Here is a 16,336-nt window from a genome sequence, read left to right as displayed (position 1 = left end):
TTGTAAGTGATATCCTCAGACTGGGTGCAAATCTCTTTATTTATAGCAAGTAAGCACCAGGGAGCTCTTGAACATCCTGTTTGATGTGCAAGTGCTGCAGTCCAAGTTTCAGACGCTGCTGGGTACAAGGTTTGTCTTTGCCTGATCCATCTGCTAGTCTAGACATGAAATCAAGTTGTGGCATGTGTGAGGACTGGGCCCAGTATAGCGGAGTGTGCCACTGTACACAGCGTATCAGAGTTAACCAGGGCCGCTGCTTCCATTAGGCAAACTACATCACCTAGAGTGCCAAAATTCTGGGGCCAGCAAAATCCCACAAGCACAAGGCCCAGAGCAGGAGAGCCAATATTGCCAAAAAAGGAAGTGCTGTGTTGGAGTTGCCACCCATATGTAAATTGGGGGTGGAAGGGTACATGGCTGAAGGTTTGCCTAGGCCACCAAATACTCTTGCATCGGCCCTGGATCTAACTAGTTTTAACTGCTGAACAGCCATTTAAATAATCTGGTCCTTATTTTAAAACTTCTCTCCCAGTCTATGCTTAAAACCAAGCCCTTTTGTAATGAAGGCCCTAGCCTGAGCTAGTTCAGCTTCATAAAATATTCCAGCAACTATGAAAAATGTGGGTGAAAGGGTGAGATGCACTGGGGCATATTTTAACAATTACAATGAAACAGATGAGAGGGGTCTAGAATGCCAGGATGAGAATTCTTCACTCTGATCAGAAACCATCCATTTTTTTTCATTAATACAAACAATGGAGTGGTCACTGGGTCTATTTGGCCTCCTCCCTTTCTGCTACTCATTAGTACTTCAATAATTCACAGCCCTGCCTGGGAAGGTATATTGTTGAGCATCAGCCAAGCCATGGCAGGGAGGACGAAACTTTGTTCAGACAAGAAAAAGGGAGCAGATTTTCAGTGTGAGGTAGTGAACTTAGCAGTAATAAGGTGGCAAGAAAAATCTGGAACGTTTTCACAGAAAAAAAAGTAGATTTACAGGAATAAATGCAGCAGCAGTAGTCAAGATGTGCTAATCTGCAGTTCAGTTCACTGATACTTGGCAGATGCTGCCTGCAGGCAGCACCAGTGACAACAGGAAAGCTCATGGGTTTTTCTGTTTGTCTTGAATGCCCAGCCCTTACACTGTGCTCATTACTGTATACAAACTCAACTCTTTAACCATATTTCCTAAGAGGTTTTTTTTTTTTTAAGTATGAGAAAAATCACTGAAAAAGTATAGCCTCTGACTGGAGTGAGAACATCCTGTGACATGACTCAACAGTTCGTGCAGACTTCATACTAGGAGTCAGTAGATTTCCAAGGCCTGCAATGTAAATAATGGTATAAAGCAGTTGGAGCCCAATATTCAAAAGATCTAGGCATCTAACTTTAAACACTGGACGCCTATATCTGGCCAACAGAAAAATCCCCCCCCCCACTAAGAGCTCAACACTGATTTCCAGTTTTAATTTCTTATAGGTGACTATATTCAACCCAAAATTAAAGCTGCCTAAAGTTGGCTGAATAAAGGTTCCTAAATTTTGGCACTGAGCATCCTTTGAATATTGGCCTCATACTGTCTTAATCTTAGCTGCAAATTAGTAAAATAAGTACTTTCTTGGTATTTTATTAAAAATTAAATCCTGCAACAGGAAGGCTGTACATTTGTTGATATTTGTGCCCACTTCCAAAGGAATGTGAAAGTTGCCAGAATGGTAAAACAGTAAGAAGGTTTCTGTGAAGACAAAAGCAGGATCTACTAATGCAGTACCTAAGGAAAGTTCAGGGCTGAACAATGCTGGAGCTAGGAGCAGTTGGACCTGAGCAATTGTGATAAGAGCAGGGGAATGTAAATATTGCATTATATCACATAAACCAACTTTTCAAAACAATTAGGGGTACTAAACACAAATTACTCTTCCCTGGATACAATAAGGGAGTTTGCTCAGGGCCAGTGCAAGGGTATTAGGCGGCAAGCTTTCTGCATGGCGCCTGCCCTCCCTGGTCGCACCCACCCCCTGGTCTCGGCCCTGGCTCCTACCGAATTCACGCCCACCGAGTATATGCTTCTCTAGACCGCAAGCAGGATAGGCTGCTCGTGGCCCGCTGAATCTCCACTCCTCTGTCGCGAGAGGGATAGGCTCCACTCGCAGCCCCACATGGCTGCTCTTCGGCGCCCCCTAAGGGTCAGCGCCCAAGGCAACCGCCTAGTTCACCTAATAGGACACGCCGGCCCTGAGTTTGCTCAATATCGGGGAAGCTCAAGCACCCACTACACCCATAGAACTGGCACCTATGCATATTGAACTAATTGCTTGGAGTTATACAGAATAAGAAGATTAAGCTAGGTTTTTGTGTTCCTAAGAGTTTAGAGAAGCTCAAACTGGAAGAAAAATAAGTTCTTTTTTTTAAAGTTTGTAAGGAAAACATTTAGTTTATGATGGTACTCCCCCTGTTGTGGATACATAGACAGAAAAAAAATAACCCCAGTTTTAGATACACAATGTTGGGTTGCACATTAGGAGTAACTACCGAGGAAAAGGATCTTGGAGTTATTGGGAACAGAACATTGAAATCCTCAGCTCAGTGTGCAGCGGTGGCCAAAAAAGCAAACAGAATGCTAAGAATTATTTGGAAAGGAAAGGCGAAAAAACGGAGCACATCATAATGCCTCTGTATAGGTTTATGGTGTGACTCAACCTTGCGCCTGTGTGCAGTTTTGGTTGCCCCCATCTCAAAAAAAAAAAATATAGTGGAATTAGAAAAGGTACAGAGAAGGGTGACAAAAATAGTGAAGGAGATAGAACAGCTCCTTTATGAACAAAGGCTAAATAGGTTTGGGATCTTCAGCTTGAAGAAGAGATGATTGAGAAGAGATATGACAAGAGGTTTATAAAATCATGAGTGGGGTGGAAAAGATAAATAAGGAACAGTTGTTTACCTTTTCGATTAATACTAGGACTTGGGGATGCTCCTTGAAACTAACAAGTGGTAGATTTAAAACAGATTGGAGAAAGTATTTTTTCACTCAATGCACAATTAAACTATGGAATTTGTTGTCAGAGGATGTGGTCACAGCAACAAACACAGCAGGGTTTAAAAGGATTTGTTTAAATTCCTGGAGGAAAAGTCCATAAACCGTTATTAACTAGATGACTCCAGGAAACCCAGCACTTGTTGCTGGGAATGAGCAACAGGAAGTTGGATCTACTTTTTGCGATGGGCCACTGTCGAGAGACAGGATGCTGAGCTCCATGGACCTTGGTCTGACCCAGCATGCACTTCTTACGTTCTTACAGTATAGGAAGTATGGGACTGACCATTGGTTTGCTGTATTTCAGGCATCTGAGCTGCCTCTGCTCTACTATTTTTGGGTTGCTGGTAGGTTCAATTTATTCTTTTACAAACAAAACCAGTATGTAATAAATGAAGATACAGCAGACTATAGAGAGGCCATCTGAGCTACAACAGCAGGATTTGCCACTGACTCTTTTCTACTATTTTTGTATTGCAGACGGATCCTGCGGTCTCATAATAAAGTTGTGATCTTCTCACCCAGCATATTCTACCTTCTTTTGACCCAGTAGATCAGCAGGCAGCAGCAGTAAGATAGCTATACAATTTTGGAGCTAAGGAGGCGCCAGGACTTGGCAGTACTGGAGCTAAAGAGAGCTCAGGGATAAGCAATGCCAAGAGCTAAGGAGAACTGAGGGCTGAGCAGTGGCAAAAGCTAAGGAGAAGTCCAGAAAAGAGAGGCCTTTATGGAAGGCAGACACTTTCTCAGCTAAAAGAAACTTTATGCAGATGGTTAATGAAGCGATGCCTATGCCCCCACACCTTTTGACTTTATAAACTTCTATCATATCTCCTCTTTGCTGTCTCTTTTCCAAACTGAAGAGCTCTAACCTATGTAGCCTCTCATCATAGGAGAGACGTTTATCATTTTGCTTACCCTCTTCTGTACCTTTTCTAGTTTTGTAGCTATATCTTTTTTGAAATAGGGTGACCAGAACTGCACACGGTAATCAAGGTGCGGTCGCTCCATGGATCCTTACAGAAGTTATTGTGATAGTTTCCATTGTATTCATTTCTTTCTGAATAATTCCTAACATTTAATTTGCTTTTTCTTTTTTTAATGCTGCCACACACTGAGCTGAAGAATTCAACATATTACCTACAATGACTCCAAGATCCTTTTCCTAGGTGGTGAGACCTAATACCGAACCTAGCATTGTGTACCTATAGTTAGGATTAATTTTCCCCCTGTGCACTGCTTTGCAATTGTCCACATTAAATTTCATCTACCATTTAAATGCACATTTTTCCCAGTCTCGAAATTTCCTCCTGCAACTCCTCAATGTGTTCATATTTTAATAATTTTGTCATTTGCAAACTTAATCACTTCACTTATTGCTCCCTTTTCCAGATCATTATGAAAATGTTAAACAGCACAGGGTTGAGTACAGATCCCTAGGACATTCCATTTGGAAAACTGACCATTTAGGCCTACGTTCTGTTTCCTGTCTTTTGGCCAGTTACCAATCCATAATAGGACACTACCTCCTGTCCCATGACTTTTTAATTTCCTGAGAAGTCTCTCATGAGGGAGATACATGAGCTTTATACTGCAGTTGCACACATTTGCTTCTAGCTTAGTGCTATTGTCACAGCTGCAGGACCAGTGAAGCCTGAAGACAAAACACATGTTCAATTCAACACTTAAAAATGGAGCAGATTTAGCAAGAAACTAGAATTATTCAGCATTATAGGATCACGTGAGGTCAGCATGCTGAGTGACAGAACTCTGTGCAATGACACTGTGGGATGGACTTCTTCAGTGTGATGGCACCAAGTGATGGAGTCACTTAGTGTTATGGTAGTTGTAGCTCTGTATATTGTGATTTGAATACTGCACAGCGATTCAGCTTCTGGAGCCCCCTCATCCTGTGTGTGTGGGAATTTCCTGCACTGGACAAGTTAATTGGATCCTACTGCTGCTGTTATATTGCCAACCACACAGGCTTTGCATTTTGTTAAATCAGATTTGGATGGATGGTATTTTGGAAGTCCATGACACACAAGATTTTTCACTGTGTTACAGTATACATTACAAATCCATAATGGCTTTTTTCCCCCTCTCTCTGGATTATCTTTATAGAAAGAGTTGTCAGACAACCAGCAGTAGGGTAGGATATAATGCATCTCCAGTTTTCTTTTTCTTCCACCCTAGATCAGAACCAATTCCACTTACCTATGACTCTCAGGGGCTCATTCTGTAACCTCCCTCAGCCCCAGTATAACAGATTTTGACAGTATCTCTATGGTACTTAGTTTGTTTTCCCTCTCTTCCCCACCTCCACTACTTTCTTAGACTCATCTGTGTCTTTCTAGGACTCAGTCTGCTCCTTCTCTTTCAACGTCACAAACTCACCAGTATCTCTCAGTGATTCAGTCTGTCTCCCCACCCACCACAGTCAGAGACTTGCTTGCATCTCTCAGGGCTCAGTCTGTTTCCCCACCTCCTAATATCACAGATTCACCTGTTTCTCTGTAGGACTTAATGAGTCTACCTATCTTCCCCCACTAGTATCACAGACTCAGCTGCGTGACCCTAGGCTCAGTGTCAAAACTTGCATTTCTTTGGGGCTCAGGCCATTCCCTTTCTTTCCCCAGTTCACCAACATGCCTGTATCTCTCTCTGGAGCTCAGTCTGCGCCTCCTTTATAGCCCCTTGCACATAGTGTGACAGATTTGCTTCATCACTAGGGCTCAGTTACCCACCTGCCCCCAATCTCCTCCCAATGAGTGTCAATGACTCAGACTGTGCTGCTTCAGTACCCCCCTGGTACAAGCTCTGCTTCACAATGTGTTTGTCTTCTGAAAGATCCCTGTGGTGGGGCTCCAAGGGTAGAGGAGTCCCAGGTTTCAGACAGAGGAGTCCCTTTCTTGCTCCAATTGTAAAGTCTTACATCTGTGATTTTGCTGTTTGCATCCAGTTTCAGCATTAATTTAAGATTTTTATTTCTGCAGCAATATTTTTGAACGCCATTCCAGAATAAGCCCAATACTTGCAGCCTACCTCTGGATTTCAGCTTAGGGCCTTTGATCTTTTTGGTAACTTGGAGCTTACTAGAACAAGCCCACTCTAACCTTGGCATCCAGAAACCTCTAACCCGTCTGTTCTCTCCCTGAGTCTAAACTTTCTCCCCATCCTCTCATTCTAGCCCAAACCCCTCTCCCTTGTGCTTCCTCCTCCTGACCCTTGACCCAAAGCTGGTCTCGCACTTCCTGTACAAATATACAATGAGAATTATTTATCTAGCAGATCTCTCTAAGAACAATTCCCATGCAGTCCAAGAAACATGCTGCAATTTCGTGATCGCCTGCACCAGCAGGTGAAAGAATGGTTTGGATGGCAGAGAAATTTTCTCTTGTTATGTTATAGCATCTCTTCTATTGCTGATCATGGTAAAGGTCTTCACCCTTGGATGGATATCAGGGTACACACAGAGCCAGCAGACAGTCTATATCTCCATATCCACAGGCCTGATATCACCAGTCTTGTGCTCTTTTACCCATAATTCTCTGTCTTTGCCAGGATCCACCTTCTGAAGCAACTGATCCACTAGCTCTACCGTCTATAACAGAACAAAGAAAGTAATACAAGAAAATACCAAGGTCAATACTCATTGCTGCAGTGAGCAGGAAATTATCCTAACTTTGGTTGGAATATTCAATGGGAATTACCGTAACTGGGTAAGTCTCCTGCTGAATATACTCGGCTAATGTCACTCAGATAAAGTTATCTGGATAACTTTGCCACTCTCTGGGTTTTTAAATATTGAAAAAGAAAAAAAGAAAACCATAGCATGCCTATCTAATGCAGGTCCCCCCATTCTCTACCTTTAAAAAAGGCGTTGGCCAAACCCCCACCTCCCAAATCCCCAACAGTGGCCCACTAGTCTGAATACTAAGTGCAACAGAGCTGACAATTCCTGGTACATTAGTATTAATTTATTCACTTCACTCTGGGTGAAAAGACCAATCCACTTTCAGAACAAGTAACTTTGACTGAAATTAGGTAAATGAAGCATATGAGGCATTTATACAATTTACAGAATGCGTAGTCTGGGTGTAATAGCACTGATAAAGGATTTGTAGGACATTTACATACAGCCTCTATGCTCTTTCCTGGCACAGGCAGACTGTTTGCAGGGCCTTTATCTGCTACTAGTTAGGTAGTCATAGATAGATAGAAAGACTCACGCTTTGGTTGAACATATCAGTTTCGTGTCGCAGTTGTGTATACTGACAAAAGTGCTGTCGAATTGTTTCCACGCGCTCTACCTCCAGCCTCTCAAGCTCCTATAAGGAAAGAGAATTACAGTACAGGTTTGTGGAGTTAGCATGGAGCTGTGCTTTCTAATATTGTTCAGTAACCCACGGGACACAGCTTCTGCCTGAAGACAGATGTGCATCCAACAAACTCAGCCTTCCAATATCTGTCTATACAATAGATCTTTATCAGGGCAGTACATCAACGCTTTTTTTTATTTATAGGATATTTTTCATGTTATTTCAACTCCACTGAAGATATTTTTGTAAGGTCAGTGGATTAAAAGTATTTTTACATGACAAAATAAATAAAAGAAGGAAAAAAAGCCACAAATTAGAGGAATTTCAACATTTTAAACAAATGTATCCTGCATATTCCATTAATCGACAAATAGTCTAACAAAACCAGGTCGGAAAAGAGAAAAAAAAAAGACAAAATTCAGTCTTCCAAAGAAGACAATGAAGCACTTATCACCGGATGTCTGCTGATGAGACTATAAGGGACAAAAGTTGATCTGGATCAAAAAATACATACCTATATTTTCCGGCGTATAAGACGAGTTTTTAACCCCTGAAAACCTTCTCAAAAGTCGGGGGTTGTCTTATACGCCGGGGGTCGTCTTATAGGGCGAATAATTACCGTATTTTTCACTCCATAAGACGCACTTTTTTCTCCCAAAAGTGGGGGGGGGGGGGGGGGGGGGGGAAATGTCTGTGTCTTATGGAGCGAATATAAAAAAAATAAAAATCTAACAAAACCCCCCACCCTCCTGACCCCTCCAGATCTGCCAAATTAATTTACTACAACCCCCCACCCTCCTGACCCCCCCCCTAGACCTGCCAAAAGTCCCTGGTGGTCCAGCGGGGGTCCGGGAGCGGTCCGGGAGCGATCTCCTGGACTTAGGCCGTCGGCTGCCAGCAATCAAAATGGCGTCGACGGCCCTTTGCCCTTACTATGTCACTGGGGTAAGGGCAAAGGGCTATCGGCGCCATTTTGATTGCTGGCAGCCGACGGCCCAAGTCCAGGAGATCGCTCCCGGACCGCTCCCGGACCCCCGCTGGACCACCAGGGACTTTTGGCAGGTCTTGGAGGGGTCAGGAGGGTGGGGGGTTGTAGAAAACTAATTTGGCAGATCTTGTGGAGGGGTCAGGAGGGTGGGGGGTTGTATTTAATTAATTTGGCAGGTCTTGGAGGGGTCAGGAGGGTGGGGGTTGTATTTAATTAATTTGGCAGGTCTTGGGGGGGGGGGGGGCAGGAGAGTGGGGGAAGCTGAGGGATTAGTTTTAAAGGGTCGGGGAGGGTTTTTTGTTTATCAGCTCGGGCGCAGCCAATAAAAAAAAACCCGATTGGGCCAGACGAAAAAAAAACCATGATGTGAATCGGAACCGGAATCAGAACCGATTCTGGTTCCGATTCACATCTCTATTACCGGTACCTCCTTCTCTGCCTCTCAGATCTCGCACATGCACGTCTGCGCCGCTTCACTGCAGTCCTCAGGAGCGAGATCTGAGAGGCAGAGAAAGAGGTACCGATAATAGGATACAAGGGTGGGCCAGAGTGATGCATTACCGCTCTGATAGTCTTGGAGACAGGGAGGGCTGGGCAAGCAGGGAGAGCTGACCAATCCAAGCAGGATTTGTATACAACAACCAGCCAATCGCCGGTAAGGTACATCGCTTGCCGTGATTGGCTGGTTGTTGTATACTGGGTACCAAATACAGTATGGTTATGTAGTGACACAGAAGGGTAGTCTTATACGGCGAGTATATCCCAAACTCTATATTTTAACTGGAAACGTTGGGGGTTGTCTTATACGCCCAGTCGTCTTATACGCCGGAAAATACAGTACTCTGTTTATAATTAATTTCACATTTAAGGATAAAGAAAGTAGAAAAGTGTGCCCCAAAGCAATCACTTGAGGTCTTAAAGTCTGAAATTTTGGTCTAGGCAATTGTGTCTCTCTTGCCATATCTGGAAACATTCTAAACCCTTGGCTCAGAAATAAAAACAAAAGAACATTAGAAATGTTATTCTGGATCTATCCAAAGTTTCATCAAACCCAGCCTTCTGTCTCTGACAGTGGCAATCTGGGTCACTAATACCCAGTAGGATCCCAAAGAATAGGTCCAATTTTCTTACTCATCATAAGGGATATGCAGTGGCTTTTTCAAGTCTAAATGGCTAATGTTACGTGACACGGGTTTTTCGTGTGCCCTTGGGCCTCGGCCCGACCCCAGACGAATCTAGGACCGAACCGAGGGTTGGCAACGTGTCCCAGCATGGCAGAGACACGGTCTTACCCTCTGCCAGGCCTGCAAGCTCCCAAGGCCAACAAGATGACGTTGGAAGGTGAACAGTCCTCTGACCGTTCCAAGCCCTTTCGGACCTGCCACTTAGAATCGGCATGGAGTAGCAGGCCGGCCTGAGGATGAGGGCAGACGGATGCCTTGACACGAAGACATGAGACTATGACTAGGGCGAAGACATCACAGACAAAGTGCTGATGCGAAGACATGACACCAAGGCTGATGCGACGGCGCTGATGTGAAGACATGACACCAAGGCCGAAGCAACGGCATCACAGACGAGAAGAGGAACTTGACGAAGCCCAGACAAGACAAGAAGCTGGGAAGATTGGACATGGGCACTGTCTCTCAGGGCACCCTACTCAGCCCACCTTCACGGGCAGACCCAATGGGCTGGTCGCAGACCACCCTGTCCCATTGCACGCCCTACACAGCCCGAGGAGGCTAGTCACGGACCACGTGGAAAGCGGGACAAGCGCAGGAAGGAATCCAGCTGAGGCGGGACTTCAACGACGGAGCCGATGTCATCCGAAGCACCACAATGGCTGGCAGGGCAGGACGGCTCAGGGGCACAGGACAAGAGTCCACTGCCGGCAACTCCACAGACAGAGACGTGTCACCCGGAGATCCACCGCCGGCAGAACGGAAGGCTCAAGAGTTCAAAGAGTTCAAAGAGTTCAAAGAGTTCAAGAGTTCAAAGAGATCTAGGAGTTCAAATTGACAATCGCCTAAACCTGAAAGCTAACATCAACAAAACCACCAGAGACTGCTTTTATAAGCTCCAAGTGCTGAAAAGAATACGACCCCTCTTCCACACACATGACTTCAGAACAATCCTACAATCAATCATTTTCGCAAAGCTGGACTATTGTAACACCATCATGCTTGGTCTCCCTTCATCACATACCAAACCATTACAAATGGTCCAAAACGCCTCCGCCCGTATACTCACCAACACCAGGAGAAGAGAACACATAACACCTATCTTGATGGACCTCCATTGGCTGCCCATCCACTTCAGAATAATCTACAAGGCCATTCTCACCATTTTCAAAAACATCCATCAATTAGCCCCAATCGATCTACATATCCCCCTCCGATTACACCATTCCACAAGACCGACAAGAGATGCTTACAAAGGATCACTTCAAGTACCTCCAGCCAAGACTACCAGACACATCACGCTCAGAGATCGGGCATTCTCCACAGCCGGTCCAACATTATGGAACTCCATTCCCCCGGATCTTAGAATGGAACCCAACATCTCAACATTCAAGAAAAGACTCAAGACGTGGCTGTTCACGCAGGCCTTTCCTAACTCCAATTCCATCTAACTTCCTTCTTTCAACACGCTCCGCTAGCATTAGCGTTAATAGCCACCTCTTACAATGTTATTTATACTTATATATAACTATCTGATCTTCATTTCCCTTCTCATTCCAAGTTATTGTTTTCCTTGTTATTTGTAACTGCTTTTCTGCACTATTGTTTAAATGGTAAAGTTTATTATAATTACACCCCTGTTTCTTGTGAACCAGCATGATGGGACCACCGTCTTGAATGTTGGTATATAAAAAAGTTAAATAAATAAATAAATAAAAAATAAGAGCACAAGAACAAACACCAAGAAGGGCTGGAACACCAGGAAGCGAGACATCAGGAAACCTGGACGAGGACCTCAGGCAACGAAGACATGGCACGAAGCAGACGAGATGAGACGAAGAGCTCCACGAAGAACACCAAGGACCTGACGGAGCACTGGCAGGCAGGAGCCTCCAGGACTGAAGTAACTCCAATGCAAGACGAAGAGGAAATGCAGGAACAGCCCTTTTATAGGGCTAGCAGAGGAAACAGTCTCAAGGTGGGGCCCAGGGCATATCCGGCCATGGGCCCTTTAAATCTTGAAGAGAGGCGCGGCTGCGTGCCTAGGAGCAGGAAGCAGGAACTGTGCAGGACCGTGGACAGCGGCCCTGCACCGACGTCGACACAGAGGAAGCAGGGCTGGGCCTAGGAGCAGGCATCGACGACGGAAGCGGCTCCTGCCGCTGCAGGAGGCCCTGAGGGTGGCTCCAGCTGCCAATCCAGACCGGGGCTTGCGGCCTCCAGCCATGAAGATGATGAAGATGGTGGCGGCTCCGTGCTGCGTAGAAAGGCAGAGAAGTCTGCGGCTCTGGCCGCAGTGCAGAAAGCCAGAGGGACGGGCTCCGGGCCGCATGAGGGAACAAAGTCTGCGGCTCCAGCCACAATGAAGGCCCGACTTCGGCGGTGTCAGGCCACATCGGGCAGCAGCAGCAGAACAAGGTGAGGAGCCTGTTCGCGGGGAGTTCATAACAGCTAATAATGGTTTATGGCCTTTTCCACTACGGTAATTAGAAAAATGAAGGTATACCACTGGGTACATAATACAATAATACAACCAAAGAAAATACCCAATACAAACATTAAATTTATTCAATACACAATCGAAACACATAATCACATTTATATAGAAACATAGAAATGATGGCAAAAAAGGACCAACGGTTCATCCAGAATGCCCAGCAAGCTTATGGTAGCATCAGCTGCGCCATGCAGGTCTCCCCCATAATGATAGCATCAGGGGGTGGCATCTGCTGCGCCATACAAGTTATACTTAGTTTCCCAAACTGTCAAAATCAGGGCCCTTGTTGGTTGCTGTCTGGATCCAAGTCCTCATTACCTCTTGCCATTGAAGTAGAGAGCAATGTTGCAGTTGCATCACAAGTATAAGGCTTATTGGTTAAGGGTAGTAACAGCCGCATAAACAAGTTACTCCATGCTTATTTGTTTTCCCAGATCGTAAAATTCAATGTCCTTATTGGTTGCTGTCTGAAACTAATTCCCCTTCTCCTCTTTTCCCCCTGCCATTAAAGCAAATAGACAAACTTTACCTTCTATTCCTTCCGCAATGTTGCTCACAAAGATATTGAACAGGACTAGTCCCAACACCAATCCGTGTGGCACTCTGCTTAACACCGTTCTCTCTTCAGAGTAGGTTCCAATTACCATCAAATGCAGTCTTCTATTCGGCGTTTGTAATCCACTCCACCTTGGCGCTCTCTCCCAAGCTTCTCATTTTATTCACAAGCCTCCTATGCAGGATCATATCAAAAGCTTTGCTGAAATCCAAGTAGATGACATCGCGTGATCTTCCTCGATCCAATTCTTTAGTCACCCAATCAAAACAATCAATCAGATTTGTCTGACAGGACCTTCCCCTGGTGAATCCATGCTGCCTCAGGTCCAGCAATCCTCCTGACTGTAGATAGTTCACTATTCTTTCCTTCAGCAGAGTCTCCATTACTTTTCCCACCAACAAGGTGAGGCTAACTGGCCTGTACTTTCCAGCCTCCTCTCTGCTCCCACTCTTGTGAAGCGGGACCACCATCACTCTTCTCCAATCACTCGGCACCACTCCTGTTTCCAGGGACCTATTGAACAGCTCATGCAGCAGACCCACCAGCAGATCTCTGAGCTACCTCAGTATCCTGAGATGAACCTCATCAGGCCTCAAGGCTTTGTCCACTTTCAGTTTTCCTAGCTCTTCCCATACATTCTCTTCTGTAAACGGAGTTTTGTCTACTCCACTCCCATCCACTGTCTTGTTAACTAGCGATGGTCCTTCTCTAGGGTCTTCTTCAGTGAGCACCAAACTGAAGTATTTGTTTAATATTTCTGCCATTTCTTCGTCTTTCTCCACACATTGATTCTTTTCACCTTTCAATTTCACTATAACACTTTGGTCCTTTTTCCTTTCTCTGATGTATCTGAAAAATGTTTTGTCACCTCACTTTACCTCTTTGGTAATCCTTTATTCTGCCTGATGTTTTGCTTTTTTGATTACTTTCTTTGTCTCCCTCAGTTTCACCAGATATTCTATCTTGTGTTCCTCTTATTGGGATCCTTTATATTTCTTGAATGTTGTTCTTTTTGCTTTTATTTTATCAGCCACCTTCTTTGAGAACCAGATAGGTTTCTTATTTCTCTTGCTTTTGTTTACTTTTCTAACATATAGATTTTTTGCTTTTGCAATTGCTCCTTTTAGTCTGATCCACTGTTGTTCCACCTCTCTCATTTTCTCCCAGTCTTCTAGTTCTACCTCCAGGTACTTCCCCATTTCAACAAAGTCCATATTTTTGAAATTCAAAACTCGGATCTTCGTGTGACTTCTCCGTATCCTATTTGTGATATCAAATCATATCGTTTGATGATCAATGGTGCTGAGATGGGTACCCAACTGGATATTAGAGACATTAGCCCCGTTAGTGAGCACTAAGTCAAGTATAACTCCCTCCCTCATGGGTTCCATTACCATTTGTTTGAACAGAGCCCCTTGCAGGGTATCCACTACCTCTCTACTTCTGTTAAGATTCCGCAAAAGGGATTCTCCAATCTACGGTCGGCAGATTAAAATCTCCAACACTTCTTCCTTCTTTCCCACCTTTTGGATGTCTTCAACCAGATCTTTGTCTAGTTCTTCCATTTGAGTCGGAGGTCTGTAAACGACTCCAATAAAAATGGATGCACCATCATCTTTTTTTAGGACGGCTCATAATGCTTCTTCTCTACCCCATATTTCTTGCAGTTCATACAAAACGTTCTCCCATTAAAAACCTACCCCAATTTCCAAATGTTTCCAAATATCCCCAATTCCTGTTGTTTTCTGCGGCCATGGCCGTCCACGGCCACAGTCCCCTACCTCACCCGCAGCAGCGACCCGCCGCGGCAGCTTCAAGGGAAGCTGCTGAATCCGTGCCCGTCGCTCCGGCGCGGATCCCCGGGATGGCCACCGGGTGGGGAGTCGTTCCTGTTCCTCCCTCGCAGCGTCAGGCAGCCTTTCCTCCATGGAGGAAATCCAAGATGGCCGCCGCCATCTTAGGCGTGAGGCCGCGCCTCCTTGCTAGATTTAAAGGGACCTCGTCCCTTTAACTACCTACAGCTGTTTCCAATGAGCCAGAGCAGAGGAAGTATTTAAGGAGGCTTCCTCTGCTCATTCCTTGACTTGGCAACGTCCTTCCAGCGTTGTTTGAGTCTCCTTGCTTCGGTGAGTCTTCTTGTGTTTTGGATCCTTGCTTCTTGGTTCCTGTCTCATCTTTGTGATTCCTGGTTCCTGACTTCGGATTGGCAAGCGGTGATTCCTGGTGTGTGACTTCGGACTGGCAAGCGGTGATTCCTGGTGTGTGTCTTCGGACTGGCAAGCGGCAATCCCTTGGTGTGTGACCTCGGACTGGTAAGCGACGACCTTCTGGCACTTGACCTTGGACTTCTTCTGGACCATTGTCTCCAAGGGCCCACCTAAGTCCCAGTGGCCCGGGTCCCTACGGGCTCCTCCTGGGGGGACCGTGGGCTTCCAGTGGCGAAGACACAGTTCCTCTCCTTGACGTCACGACTCTTCGTCTGCCTCCACAGTCGCCTCAGTCTCCAGTGCCGAGGGTCAGCTGGTCGCATCTTCTGCTCTGCCTTGCCACCCGACGGGAGAACCTATGGATCCACCTCCTCAGGTATACAATCGTCCCGTCGGTCCAAGGGTTAATAAGCCTGAGCATAACAATTTCCTCAAAAATTATACAAGTGTATTCAAATATTACCCACAATTTTATAGCTGTAATTTGAAATTGGGGTAGATTTTTAATGGGAGAACTTTTGATGATGAAAATGTGATTATTTGTATTGAGTAAATTTAATATATTTGTTATCGGGTATTTCCTATGGATGTATTATGGACTTTCCCTCCTGAAACTTGTCCAAACACTAACTGCTTTCACCAATAAATTCAAGTTTAAAAATAACCTCACAATCAGATTCTAATAGCAAAGTCATCAAAAGAGTTGCACTATCCGGGATAATTATTATTATTTATTAATTTTGAGGAATTACATTTCTTACATATGTATATTAATGCAATGCACATAAACAAAAATACACTTACCATACATTAAAGCTAATAGTAATTAAAAACAAATTAAAATTCAGGATCTTAAAATTAAAATTTGGAATCTTAAAACAATGAGAAGATAAAATGAAAATAAAAAAATCAGATACAAACAATAGTAATTATAATAAGTAAACTTACATACATGTATAAAAGAAGTAAAACTTAAATACATGTAAAATCAGAAAAACACTAAAAGGTGAATTCTCAAACCCCTGAGCAGGCGTCTATGTGTACACGGTTCCTGGCGTGCACGCATGGACATGCAGATTTCATAACATGTGTGCGCCGATGCTTGCATGTTATAAAATCTGCTACCTGTGCACAGATGTGTGCCCGATTTTATATCGGTACCTGCATGTGCGTGCGAGTACCGGCTCATGTGCATAAGAGGGGGAGCATTTTATAAAATGTGTGTGACGACAGACTGGGCCTTTCCCCAGATCCTCTCAGTCTGCTCCAATAAAGGAGTAGACTGGGAGGCAACTTCCTACACCCCCTACCTAACCTGCTTACCTTTTCCCCTTTCTTCCCCGACCTCTAAAACACCTCTAACAATGTCTTTTTTTCTATTATTACCTGCTCTCCGGAGCAGCAGTAAGTTGCATGTGCCAGTAGCTGGCACCTGAATAGCTAGGTGCAATAGAGGGAAAAGGAACTTAGGGTGAGCCAAGGATGAGGGCTGATAGGTGGAAAGCCAGAGATCAAGGGGATGTGAAATTGTAGAAAAGGAAAGTTCTGCAA

At 44.7% G+C, this 16,336-nt stretch overlaps 1 protein-coding gene across 2 annotated transcripts in view; it reads right to left on the bottom strand.

The window, feature by feature from the left end:
* Nucleotides 1–1,144: 1,144 nt before the first annotated feature.
* GAS7 (growth arrest specific 7) overlaps nucleotides 1,145–16,336 on the bottom strand; it is a 610,573-nt gene continuing 595,381 nt past the window's right edge. For both annotated transcript variants that reach the window (XM_029600263.1, XM_029600264.1), the window contains exons 13-14: nucleotides 7,267–7,365; nucleotides 1,145–6,638 (exon numbers count right to left, since the gene is read on the bottom strand). In XM_029600263.1, the coding sequence (XP_029456123.1) occupies nucleotides 6,525–6,638; nucleotides 7,267–7,365 (213 nt within the window). In that variant the 3' untranslated portion in view covers nucleotides 1,145–6,524. The remainder of the gene's footprint in view (nucleotides 6,639–7,266; nucleotides 7,366–16,336) is intronic.

Source organism: Rhinatrema bivittatum, chromosome 4 (assembly GCF_901001135.1).
Source record: "Rhinatrema bivittatum chromosome 4, aRhiBiv1.1, whole genome shotgun sequence".
Lineage (NCBI taxonomy): Eukaryota > Metazoa > Chordata > Amphibia > Gymnophiona > Rhinatrematidae > Rhinatrema > Rhinatrema bivittatum.
Note: the sequence above shows the minus strand (reverse complement) of the source record. Positions and strands in the feature narration are given on the sequence as shown.